Source organism: Amphibalanus amphitrite, unplaced genomic scaffold (genome assembly GCF_019059575.1).
Source record: "Amphibalanus amphitrite isolate SeventyFive unplaced genomic scaffold, NRLGWU_Aamphi_draft 000001F_arrow, whole genome shotgun sequence".
Lineage (NCBI taxonomy): Eukaryota > Metazoa > Arthropoda > Thecostraca > Balanomorpha > Balanidae > Amphibalanus > Amphibalanus amphitrite.
The window spans coordinates 1,875,794-1,889,729 of NW_024881499.1; the positions used below are offsets into that span (position 1 = coordinate 1,875,794).

The following is a 13,936-nucleotide window of genomic DNA, read 5'->3' on the forward strand; positions in this document are numbered from 1 at the left end:
TGAGCGACACTCGGCCGCCTCAGGGGACGCATCTGTCCGCCAGAAGGTCGCAGAGGTCAGCAGCGGGCCAGACAAGTGTCACGGCCCGCCCACTCCTTTCGAGGGACACGCCTTTACCCTGCTCGGTGCTCACCGGCAGAGGACGGGAACAGCCTCGGGAAAGAGCAGATGATGATGGTAGGAAGGCAAAGATGGAGAGGGTAGAGGGACGGAGAACGTGAACTGGAGAGAGACGGGAGAGACGCCGGGAGCAGAGGAGAGGCGGGGCAGGGCAACTCGCGGCTATCGCCCGTGGAAAGTACCGGTATAAACTTGACCCAGCCGTGCTGATACGTGCTACAGCTGAAATAGAGCCCTGGCGCTGGCAGCTGACTCACTTTTCGCCATCAAAGAGTGCTCTGTCGGTTACGACCTCAACACTAGATTACAGGCTTAATTCGGAACGTTGCGTGCCAAACATGAAAACACAGTGAGAGTCCTCCGAACAACGGCAATTAGCATCCGCTTCGGCAAAATCCGCAAGGCTTTAGTCTTTGATTGGCTTGTGGATGATCCTGCATTAAGCAAAAACACATCAATCATAATTTTCACGATCATTACGCTAAGCGAAGGCAATACTCAATTCAGGATCTAATACATTAATAAGTCTCACTCGAGATCCTTTCTCACGAGTTGGCATAATCTTCCTATTCGCGTTCGCAGCTGGGCGTCTGACGTTAATGAGCTTTGAGGCGCTGACCTCGCTGCCCTCACGGACTCCGGGGGGTCATCACTCATCAGTACCTCTATACCCGTGTACTGTGTACCGCGTACCCGTGTAGGTACCCGCCGGTGCCAGTCGATGACACACAGCGGGGACTCGCTCTCACCCGGTAGGCACCTGCTCTCGCCGCGCTCAGCGCAGGCTGTCGGCGATCGTTAGCGTATCCGGAACAATTATACCCGCCGCATTATGCGTTTTCGTGCGGGCTTAGCAGGCGCTTTCAAGTGTAGCGCGGCGGGGAACTTTGCAAATATAACAGGTTGTCGCGAGCTCCTCAGTCGACTGCACAATTTCGCAATTTAGCCCGGAACATCGCGAGCCTTCTCCCGGCCGCCAGATGCTGACACAGAAACTTGTATAAGGGAGCCGGGTAGGCGGACACTGAATGGGCAGTAGATTTAAATACCTGAACTAATAACAAAAGAAAGAGACACGCATTTAACGATATGTCTTGGATGTCTATAACACTTCGATTTTTGTGAATGTTGGAGTAGAAGAAGGCGTATACACGCGGAACCTCCGATTTAGTAGATAACATGCTTGCGGTATTTCACCACATCGCATCGCACATGCATTGAAGCATGACTGAATGATCTTCGGTTATTTAAACCATGTTCAAAAACGGTTTATTATTTCGACCAGAAATGAGCACTGTTGGCGTCTTTTGTTTCTCGGGCATTCGACGGCACAATGAAGCCATTTCTGAGCGTATTCTGATCGGGAACGGAAACGAGTCAACTGTAGTTTGATATCATGTAATGTTCTTGATTACAGTTTTTACGTCCAATGCAGACATTCCTTTAGTGTGTTGGAAAAGGTCACCGAGATCCTGCACTGCAATCAATAAAGCGGGCCGCCATTTTGGCACGTTCGCTCATCTCGCTCGTCTCCTGGTTCCCTTGCCAATGACGTCATATTCTCATTAACGGTAATGAGTTCAGGTGGCGAGTTCTCAGCGCCCCCACACCCTATTGGCACGTGGCGTGACCCCAGGTCCTCCCAGTGGGGCGGGCCCGCGCGTCCACCCGCACCAAAGACCAATCACTGCGCCCTCCGCTCCTCGACCCGGCCGCGTCCCTCCTAGCAGTGTGCCTGGGGCCGCCCGTGGCGCGACCCGGGCCGGGTCACCCACCTGTCGCGTGGCCAGGTCGAGCTCGTCGCTGGAGTACCGGTCGGGCGCGCCGAGGGCGAGGGCGACCAGGGCGCTCAGCAGCAGACAGACGATACCGGTCCTCATGGTGGCTGGGGGTGAGAGGAGAGGGGCAAAGAGCGTCAGACGGACACGGAGACACGGCGGAGAGGGGCACAGGACGTCAGAGGGACGCGGAGACACGGCGGAGAGGGGCACGGGACGTCAGACGGACACGGGGACAGGCGGAGACATGACGGAGACACAACAGATACATGGGGAGGAGACATAGAGAGAGACACGACCATGGAAGGAGACACGACCACAGTTAGACGCGGGCGTGGCAGAGACACGAGAGAGACACTTTCGGAGACGGAGGCATGGCATAAGGAGATTGCAAAGAGCCACCGGGGACGGTGTTTTCTGTTTCGATAAAGCTGGAGCTACGGGATCATCACGTAGGTCGGAACATACTGAATACCTAATGCGAGACATGAAGTCTAAACACGAAACATATAGGAGACGTGTAAATGGATTTACATAAACGTGATAAAGCCACGAAAATTAAGTCGGAGACGGAGCCACGCAGATGTAGGCACGCGGATTGCATAATTCCAACACGAAGCCAGTAAATTGTTCAAATTAAGCATGTCACTCCTCTGCCTAGGCAGTAGGCACCTAAGTATTTGCGGGGACCGGTGAATGCTTTAAAAAAAGGGGAAAGCAGTCAAATAATATTCACAAAATACATACAATGGATTTCCCCTATACGTACGCAAGTGGATGTAATTTTGAAGAGTAGAATTTACAGAACAAACGAAGCGCCTCAGGAGCAGAAAAAACGAATAGGTCGTATAGATGATACGGCAAGGACAAAATGGCGGCAGTCAGGGGAGTTGACACAAGTAAATGACACTGGGTAGACACTGGGCAGTGAACACGAACGCTAAATAGTCGACTGAGACACACTGACAGAAACATGGGCGGTAGCCTAGTGCGTTCAGGTTAGCTCGGTGCACTGCGCAGATGGTATAACATTCTCAATAACAGCACAGAATAGGAACACCCAACTGGAAATGTAATAGCGCTGAGCACGGACAAGTTATTCAGTTCTTTTGTTCGATACATGGACGGGATGAGCCTGGCTGCTTTGTTACTGACTGCTCCAGCTTCATAGGGTAGCGTACAACTTGTAACGTCAAGCACATGAAAAGAATGCATTACGAGCAACCTTTTAGAACAGCGACTGGAGTGAATCTTTGGGATCGATGGTTGCATTGGATACTCCCCGTAAATGCCACAGAAGTCCAGATAATGTAGTGTGGTGGCGACTAACATGCAAATTAGTGGGAAAACTGACGTTTGCTAGATTAATGATTGATCGACCATGATGCTTCAAGAAGTATACGATGTAACGTGTTTGCGAGTGACAGCCCACATTGTAGAATGGAAAGATTTATGGCAAAACTGACGGCCTTTCATGAATAATCGAGATAAGTTTGAAGTAGCTCATGCTAGATAAATATGACTGATACATATGTAGGTACAATCTCCGAACAGGAAGTTAGAAAAATTTGGTATCTGAACAAAGATGAAATGCATTTAACTTCCACTCTCAAAAAGCTGCTTTTAAGATGAGAGAATGAGAGCAATATGCTTTTCACCAAGGCAAAATACATAAGTGTCCCATTATGTATCATTTTGCAACATTTCACTGCATGTGTCTTAACCAATTACATACATACAGGGGGCACCCGCTACTGTCGCTTTGATAAAGGGCCGATAGATACCGCACGAGAGTGGGTGAGTTCGAGGGTTCGCAGATCGGTCTACGTCCACCACCACCTTCACCAGCGTCACCGTCACCAACACCGTCCTGCACCGCCGTCACTGGTGCCGGTCACCAGCTGGTGGCCCGGCCGTACCGCTGCCGGTACCGGGTGCCGAGTACCGGGTACCGGGTACCGCTGGCCCCGCTGGCTCACCTGGTGTGCGGAGGGTGAGTGCGGCTGCGTCCGGAGGCGGATGGTGGGCTGCTCTGGCTCTCGTCGCCGCCGACGCCGCTTTTATACGGCCCGTCGGCGGCGACGGAGCGTCACGCCGCCGCCGATGAATGGCACGCCGGTCTGCCGATGACGGCCGTGACGTGACAGACCCGGTGTGCGGCGGGGGGGGGGGTCATCCTTCCCCCGACAGAGGGACCGCTGCGACCGGCCTGCGGACAGACATAGAGAGACATGGAGAGCGCACAATGGGATAAACATGCCGCTGTTGTGCGCAATAAGAACGCGCTGTGTGCAGACGCTGAATGAGATGTGTTATATAACCGTATATAATTGCAGGTGTGTGCGTGCAGGTCGGGCAGCTGGGTCGATTATATAAGTTTCCGTGTTCACAAAATCTATATCATATGGATTTCTAATGTCAATACATACAGGTTTCTCATTACCTGTTCCTGGGTAAAAGTAACAGCCTGCATTGCCCAAGGGCGCAACAGGCTGTCGCGTATGTTCTATGGAGTTATGACCAGGTGCCTCACAACTTACCGGAGGTTAGTAAGGCTAGTTATAGTTATAGGAAGGCTAGTTATAGTTATCGTAGGTTAGGAATCCATATGATAGACAGTGGCGGATCCAGGGGGGGGGCAAATGGGCATTTGCCCCCCCCCAAACGGCATAATTTTAACATTACGCCTATGGACGATGCATGGAAGGAATCGATAAATTGTTATGGTTTGCCCCCCCCCCCAAAAAAAAAACTCTGAGCTGGATCCGCCTCTGATGATAGAGATTTTGTGAACTTGGACACCATATAATCGACCCAGCTGCCTCAATAATAATGCAGTGGTTAGGATTTATAAACGCCTAGGCGCTCACCGTCATCACTACGATCAGCTGTGAGTGAACTGACCTGCCCTGGCACTACACACTGAGCCGATGACCCCGGCACATCCGCAGGAGCACGCCGCTGCCGGTCATCCGCAGTGGAGGGGCCACTCGACTCCATCGACGGACTGCTGCTGAAGAGGCCACGCGTGACCGGCCGGCCGGGCACGCCGCGTCCCCGGTAGTCCCCGACGGCGACCCCTTCTCCGAGCGGGACGGGGTTCAGAATGGAAGACAGCTTCAGCTTCTCCGCGCAGGTGGCGAGGGAGTTAACTTCCTATATCACAATGTTTGTTTTTATTTTGTTTTGTTTTCTGGAGATGAGGAGATTTTGGAGATAGGGAGATTTTGCAACATACAGCATGAGCATTATGTTATATGTTGCAGGTTATTCATTCTATTTACATCGTTTTGTTTTGTTTTTGTTTGTTTTGTTTTGTTGGGATTCGCCCTATCTTTCCAAGAAGAAGACCAAAACACTGTGAACTTAGCGGAAAAGTTCCGTTTATTTGAAGAGATCGATACAAACCGTAATAAACATTCATTAATCATTCACGTCTTATCCTATATCCTTCGTTCGGGGCACGGTAGGATTTGCTCTCATGGCTAAGAAAAGATCAATATTTATTCGCTAAAGGCATTTAAAGGTTGTCATTTAGTGAATCAAATGCGTCGACCTAAAGTTGATGCCGTAGTGCTGCTAAATCACACAAATTGACAAACACTTACAACAGGAAGAGCTCTCAGCGGTGTCACATCACGCGATCCTTCCAATCCTCTCGATAAGCTGGCGGTGAGCGGCCGCTCGGACGCCGCCGGCCGGCCCCCACCGGGCAGTGGGCGCAGGACCCGGCGGGGCGGGGCGCACACAGGACATTTACAGCCCAGGCGTCAGACGGACCACAGCTTCAGCTCACTGTCGGCGCTGCCGTGTTGTGCTCCGCTCCGTCCTGTAGCGGTGGGAGCTGTGGCCGGATAATACCCGCAGACATTGCGTCCCGCACAACCGCGGCGGTTTAGGATGTTTTACGTTGGTTCGGGCTTAGCAGTGGTACAAACAGCATTCAGAGATAAAAAAGTGTAGGGAGCGGCATTATATCCCTGCCGTATCTTCACTTTTCTACGTGAAGACCCGGCAGAGGGGCTGTTGGGGCACCCGCCCCCGTTCGCCGTTTCGCCCTTAATTTATAACCCTCGCCGGCCGAAGGAGTGGGGGGGGGGGGATAATTTTTCGCGATAGGTCGGAGCACACTGGCGATAAATGGCAGTAAAATTTAGCATATCTGACCTTTGATTCAAGCAGAATCTTGTCCAATCAACAAAATTGTCAGGTATGGTCAGGTCACTTGACGTCATAACGACCACCTCGTAACGACGACCTATGACGTCATAAGTAAACGTCTACTGGTTGTAAAATATCGCAACTTCGCAACGCACTCAGTGCCACATAAGCTTTCGCAGGGAGATGAAACTTACAGAACCTAAAGTATCATCTAGATGTCTCACTACTTGTATGCATATCTAGGATTTTTCCTAGCGTCACCTGAGGTCAGGTCCATCACGTGACCTCATCATTATAAGCTAATGAGGTAAATATGGGAACTGTAATTTTGGTGCCAGGAATGATCTAAAACTACTTCAAGCACATACAATCGTGATTTTATGCACTCTTTGCAAAGTTCGATAATTCACTTTTGCATCGTTGACCTTGCATCGAACTGAAGGTCAGGTCAGGTCAATGACCTTTGATGATCTCGGTTCACTTTTTCGAGTTTTACATGTTTCTAGGCCAGTTTTTGGAGCTGAATTCCAATTTAGCAACCATATGAACATTTACGAAGTAGTTTTGGTGCCTTCGTAACATGTTACGAAGCTGTCAGAGCCGGTTGACACCTACTACGAATATCCGGCAGGACCCCTACTGATTGACCTGACCTGACCTGACCCGACCTGGCCTAAATGCATGAAGACATCATCTGTGATCAAAACTAGCATGATATTCGTGATCAGCACCCCGAAAAACCCCATAGCAGCCACATTTTACGACGTTCTGACAGGTCCCGATTTTCCCGACTTTTGGGTCATTGACCTGACCTGGAATGTCAACCAATGACCTAGGACCTTAAAATTGGGTATCATCGGCTTCCTCTCGTCACGGGCAGCACGCTCGTTTTTTTTCCGCGAAGCTCTAGCTCGATCAGGGGCGAAACGGCAAGGGGGGGTTCAACGGACCCCCCCCCCCCCCTTATACGTTCGCGGCTGGAAAAACACCAATACGGGCGAGGGTTAAAGCGCATTCACTCAAAAGCATCCTTGATGCTTAAAGTTAACCTTGATATCCTGCATCAGATTTTGAAAAGCAGTACAGGTTGATGACATAACCCAAACCAACCACACTGAAATGAAGGGAAGCAATTTTCCTTAAGACCATGTGGTACGTAGATAAAAGCAAATAAATATCGTTGCCCGTATTTTCTCAGATTCCACGTCGGCTAACCTATCTTAACTCAGTTTCAATGTAAAGGTGAGTCTTAATGACCTCCACGTGAAATCGATCTATGGTCGTACCTTACAAATGACCAAATACTCTCTTCACGTTCCTTGAAGCCATTACGGACACCGATTACGGCGTGTCGCTACAAGGCCCAGGAGCCAAATTAAAAGGAGGTGTAAAACCGCCGTTCCCCCGGCTACTATTGTGCTACGATCGAACCACTACCCTGCGGTGCGGGCTAATTTCAGCTTTAAACATAAAAGGAGCCAGCTTTACCTACGCCCAGAGAATACATAGTTCCATTTGCAGATGTATTCTGGATACATCAATCATAGTTTCCAACATAGTCATCTTCCTAAAATATTTGAAAATGATTTTGGAGACCTAAACAAGTTTTTGAATAACCATACATAATGAATGAATATTGCGAACAAGAAGAAGCCGTTCACTGCGCCATATCATGACAGTTTTTTTCTGGTCACAAACTATTTTTTCTTACCGTCAACTTTTACTGAAAGGTTTAACTAGTAGACTTTTTGCATGCACAGCATTGATAGCAATCACATTTTCCGTCTTGTCATTTTGACACGGCAAACACATTTTAGCATGCACAACAGTCTTCTCACTGTCTAAGCTAGATTGGCGTGAGCGTTAATCGGGTTAGTGTTGGCAAATTGAGGCAGTTTGCCGGCTTATCTGCAGCAGGGAGCTCCTCACTGCGGATAACGCTGCAAACCCAGTCAAACAGCGAATCAGACACCACCGAAAAACAATTATCAGGCGGATATTTGTCAATCCAAATGCTACATAAATCTCATCGACCATCGTACAACACTTGGACACGGGCAGTAAAAATGTAAAAGCCTGCGGCACAAAAAATGGAGCTCCGTTCTACAGCCAAAATATGTTAAAATTGTGTAGGTACCAGCGAAAAGGCCTCCACAGTCCATAATCCACATATCGCCTCTCCCAAGTCTGGTTCTTGCCTGGCCAATGTCACACACGAGGTTATGGAAGCCAGCCCAGACTGTCTCCAGGTGGCTTATGCTGGGCGAATAATTAGTTGACGCCTAGGGTGTCAAACTTCAAAGCGCAAGAGCTCCGATTCGGCCGCATTATGCCGTCCGGCGGGCAGCAAATGGGTGTCATTTGCACCGTCTTGGTGTTCGTATATTGTGCTGGCATGCGAGAATCTACACGGATATGATATGACTGTTGGCGCATTTGTTCTTATTGCATCTGCAGTGTGGTGCCGAAATCCGGGCTGCATTTACAGCTCGCAGTGGAATAATCTACCTAAGCACGGACCTTAGAAGTTAGAAGCGAGGCCGAGACGAGACCAGAGGTCATTGTTTCAGATTCCCCGTAATCACATAATCGCTGGTAAACCTGACAGTCGCTGCCGCCAGACCGGCCGGCCGGCGGCTACCTCGGGGGCTGTCGTGTCCGTCAGCTCGGGCCGGTGACCGTCGCGCTGGTCGGTCGGCCGCCCCGGCACCCCGCTGTGTGTGTGACTGGTTTGAGTGGTTAGCTGCCGCTGGAAGGACCAGCGCCAACCAGCACCGACCAGCACCGCGCCAGGGCGGCCACAGAGCGTGACCAGCGACAGAGGCACCGTATCCGCCTGCCACAAATCGACGGACGCTGGGCGCTCGGTACCGCTGGCACCGCGGCTCGGCATCTCTGACCAGCGCTAGAAACCGCCGAGTGACAGCATTTCGACCAGCGCTGGCTACCGTCGGATGGTGACTCTCTGGCCCGCGCTGGTGCAGCAGACCTGCAGCGCCGGCGCCGGTGCCATCGTCCGGTTCGCGCCGGCTGCCGTCTCTCATATGAGGCCGGGGATGGTCCGTTCCCGGCCGGGCGGGCCCCCAATCACTGCTGCCAGAGGTCGCCGATCGGCCCCAAATGACCACTGCCGCGCGCCCATCGACTCTGTATTAAGCAGCCTCAGCTGGGCCGAACGGTAATTAGGTCGGCTTTATGAAATGGTTACACGTCTATTTTGAGCCCGGTAGTGTTGCGGATGCGATGTGTTCCCATGCCGAGTCCACGATGACCTCTGAAAGATGATGCAAGACAAATACTTATACCGTTGATTGTTCGTGCTCTAAGCTGGCTGAATAATCTTTAAGCATGCAGCGACTAACGAAGTTCATTGTGCAATAAGCTGATATCTGATACCTCACCGACGACAAGGTGGAAAAAACCTTCCGAGAGCTTTTGAATAGTTCATTTTACTTGTCTAAAAATGGAATTATAGATATTATCGTTCCCAACGCCACTTATACAATTGATTTCCAAAAAATAACCTACCGCTGGCTTTCAGTAGGTCATTCAAAGCCATATGTGACAGGAGGTTCACACACAAATCAGAGCGAAACGCGACTCGTCACAGAGCAGACTGGCTGGCGGCAGATCCCCGCTGCGGCCCGTAATATCCCCCTGGCCGGCTCGGACTGACGATCATCACATCACGTCAGCATTATCGATGATGATGATAAACCGATGGCGATGGCGCTGCGCCGGCTCACTCCACCGGCTATAAAGCGCCGTCACAAGTGTGGAGCCCCGACTGTATACAGCTGACCGGCACCCGTGTCACAGCCGCCTGCTGAGCTGCTGACGGGTCGGCGCGGCACCGATCAGCGTGCTCTCCGGCGGTTTGGCCAGGCGGACGGTTCGGACGGTGGTCAGCTCAGCAGCAGCGTCCCCCTAGTACGGCGATCTCCCTCCCTCCGAGCACCACCGCGCCGGTCCAGAGACCCAATCTTACCAAATGCCGTGAATGCGCATTCAACCAGTGCCGTAAACTTCGGCCAGTGCTGCCAAATCCTACCGGGAGTTCTTACCGGGAGTTCGGTATTTATGAGATTGATAAGATTAGACCAGAGGCATCCTCCTTCCTCCCCACACCGTCCAGGGATGCTCTCCGCTCCTCCCAGCCCTGCACCGCCCGGAGACCCGGGTCGACGCTCGGGTCCGGGGTGTGGCCCGCTGATGTCCGGCGCGGCGGTGGAGGCCCTCCCCGGAACACACTGGCCACGGCTGTGAGCCCAGTCCAGCCAAGCCGAATGGCCGAGCTGCCGCCCCGCGGGTAAACGCTCTGACCACACCTGGCGATGACTGACTCGGTCCCGCTGGTCTCCACTGCCAGTAAGGATATCACAGGACTTAGCAGTAATTCTCTGTCCTCAAATATCAGTCCCACGCACAAGGGGGAAAAGCTAAAAAAATTGAGCGCTCAAAAAATTGAGCGGGCCCCATTATGAAGGAATAGGCGAAACGATGGTATTTTACAATGCCTTTAGCGTCACACTACGGCAAATATCGTATCCAAATAAGGTATCAATGGCAAGAGAGAGCAACAAGGTTTCTTCTCGAACACTCGCCGTGATAATTTATATCGGTGTTTTTGGAAAGAAAATGCCCTAAAGACGCTCAACTTTTTGAGCGCCACTTGTCGTTCGGGACCGCGATACTCAATAAATTGAGCGCCACGACAGACGACAGTCAGCTGGCGCTCAAAAAATTGAGTGCCGGCCAGCATCTACGCTCAATTTTTTGAGCGTTCTCCGTGACAGGTGAAGCCGGTACTGGCTGCCATTTTTGATGTTGTGTTCGTTGAAATACGTTTAACTGAGTTGAAACAGAAATGCAGGAAGTTACGTGGTACCTAAACTTTTCACAAACCCATGGCATCATGTCACATTTTCCGCTAGTAGTTTTATCGGTCTTTCGGATTCGGCACACCTCAAATAATTATACAAGGCTTGAATAATCCGTATGAATACTGTAATTGATATTCTCTGACTGTACTGGGAAAAGGGAATACGTGAATACAGAGATATCCACCCACCCTTGAATATTGGAGAATTATAGCAGGAAAAACTGTATTGCCACGGTTTCAACTTACAAGGCCATCGGCCGCAAACAAACAAAAATACTATACAATTTGGGTTAGATTCATAAACATCATCAAGTGTGGAACACAGAGACGAGCAAAACAACATCACACTATCGCATGCCAGCCCGACCACATTGGAACCGGGTCCGGGTGACCTGCGACCGGAGCCTGCGTCTTGCCAGCATACATCACAAAAGCAGGAGGCAGTGTCGTTCTGCTTTGATCCAACATATGCCATATAACAAATGATATAAACGACCTAAGCTCGGACTAAGCTTATCATTATCAAATCCTTAACATGTAAAAGACGAATGGAAACATCGAGTCTCAGACCAGCAGTAGCAACGATCACAGTAGCAACATCACAAAGAACACGCGGCATTATCAGACAGCCGTTTTGTTATCGGGCTACAGGCGGCGACGGCGTGGTTGCAGACCAGCTGCGAGGTAGCGGCGTGCGGGCAAAAGGCGCGGGCACACCTCCATGTGGCCGTGCGGACAGTGCGCGGTCGGCGTCGCATAGTGGGCGGCATCGGGCTGTCCCAGGCCGTCGAAGCCGCACAGGTTGTCGGCGCATGTGGGCGCGCGCGGTCACCACGGCCAGCTGCTCACCGCCAGCACAGACTGCGCAGCGTCGCCGCTCCGCCGGCAAGAACACGCAGACAACCCTTCTTGCAGTCGCACAACACGTCGCCAAACTCATTCACCTGCTCCACCATGTTGTTGATGTTACCGAGTCGTTCGAGTTGTGGCTCGTGCCGTCGAGCATGACCTGCCCGATCGGACACGGGTCAGCGGCTTCTGCTCCAGCGAAGTCTTCATCTTAGTGACGTCTTGCTGATCTCCACAAAGGCTGAGCAGATGACCTTACCCACAGGGACGGCCGACGTCCTCGCCAGCTACCGCTTGGTTGTGCAGACCTGCCAGAAAAAGAAAAGCTGTTTGGTGATCTCAAACGATTTTTTTATTTATGCAGTGGAACAAAACGGAAAATATGTCATACCACAGGAACTAAAAAAAAGATGCAGCCTAGGTCGTCTAAGAAATGGGTGCAACATTGATAAAATTCTTCATTGAATGAATTCTGCAAATGCTTTTGATAAAATGTGTGGTGATTATAAGGAGACCACTTTACTATAAAATTGCTCAGGATTCCCTATCTGGACCTGTCAAAAAATCCTGACTGCACACCAACAATGAGCATTAAATCCAAAACCTCTACCAGGCACCTAGGGATAATTAAATTCTGATTCAGGAAAATATTTCACATCATACAAATAAAAACCTTTACTATATTGAAACTGAAAATGTGATGCTGATCCAGTGACCTAAGGGTCTCAAAGTATAATAATGAATTAATATATTATAAATTTGGTGGTGACTGCCGACTGGCGTCTGGCGGCCTAGACCTTGAGGCTTGAAAGTGGCCTTCCTTTTACGTTGACTCCGATCCTCCAGATGGAAATGATATAAAGGATCATTTTTATCTTATTTCATATGAGCGAGCCAGTCAGCAAAGTGGCTATCCTGTTTCAGCATTCACCCACACAATAGTTGACTGTCAGTCTGTCATGCTGTCAGTGTTGTGAAGTAATGAAGGAGTTGAGTTTTGTTGATTATAAATTGTGATGTTATGTAAAGGACTGGAAAATGAATGTGAAAATATGGAAACATATTGGCAGAGTATTGTCACTTACTATCAGGACATATGGATAGAGAATACATTCAAATGAATAAGAAATGCCAAATATCAAGGTACTCAATCACTGATAGCAGTGGACTATCATATGTTTTAATGTCAATTATATGAAAGTTAAGACTGAAACTACCTTTTACCTCATCATAACTAATGAAAAATTGTGTGAAGAAAACATTCACAGCCTCTTTGAAGCACTTAGACCACTAAAAAACAAAAATATTCACGTAAATATGTTGTGTCTCCTTCCTTCAAAACATCATATCGGATGGCGCCACTTTCGTCGACAGTTACTTATCTGCACGCAAATCGAGGAAAACGTGAATTGATTGACGTTTACGTGTTTCCAAATTTAAAATCACAGCATATTCAAACTTTTCAGTGTACCTTTTAACATCTAAGTACAACTAAAACGATAAAAACTTACCCTCAACACAAGGACGACGACAACCACGCGACCGGAGACGTCGCGACGAAATAAACAAACGGCGCCGCCAAATGAAAAATATTCTCCGATATGGGTAATGTGAAATTGAATCGCAATCATTTTGGGTAGTATGAAAAATGCTCTTTCCAACAGAACCCTAGTAAAAAACGTGAATGGACAAAAAATAACTTTTATTTCGACATAAATATTGGCCTGTTTTTAAGTCATCCTGGTATGCCGTAAGATTTCGACCTATAAATTGGTGTTCCCCCAATCATTGAAGCTTGAGCAGTGAAAAATATGAAAGCCTAATCTGTTTTGCATCATTAGTGATTCTCCTAGGGTGTTGCCATTTCTCCCTAGGTGTTGCGAGTTGCTTTTGCAAAACGTGTTCCTGAAACGGCTCAATTTTTTGAGCCCTCAACATTACGCCTATGGGAGCCTCTGACGTCACACGCTCAATATTTTGAGCGCTCAATAATTTGAGCTTTTCCCCCTTGTGCGTGGGACTGATATTGAAATAAGGGTCAGCAGGCAGCAGGACTTCCCGTCTTCGTTTAGCAATTCCAATATCAATCACCAGCACCCGAAGCTTGGTAGCGGAAATAGAGCCGTAGCCCCTTCAAGGCACAAGT

At 49.6% G+C, this 13,936-nt stretch overlaps 1 protein-coding gene across 3 annotated transcripts in view; it reads right to left on the bottom strand.

Annotated features, from left to right (window-relative positions):
* The window catches only part of LOC122388103 (pigment-dispersing hormone type 1-like), a 90,569-nt gene that overhangs the window by 4,815 nt on the left and 71,818 nt on the right, over window positions 1-13,936 (bottom strand). Inside the window, exons 3-5 of one of the 3 annotated variants that reach the window (XM_043378930.1) lie at window positions 3,999-4,107; window positions 3,878-3,949; window positions 1,896-2,005 (exon numbers count right to left, since the gene is read on the bottom strand). In XM_043378930.1, the coding sequence (XP_043234865.1) occupies window positions 1,896-2,005; window positions 3,878-3,949; window positions 3,999-4,074 (258 nt within the window). In that variant the 5' untranslated portion in view covers window positions 4,075-4,107. Of the gene's footprint in view, window positions 1-1,895; window positions 2,006-3,877; window positions 4,108-13,936 lie in introns of all 3 variants that reach the window. The other 2 variants (XM_043379095.1, XM_043379015.1) reach the window with 2 other exon arrangements.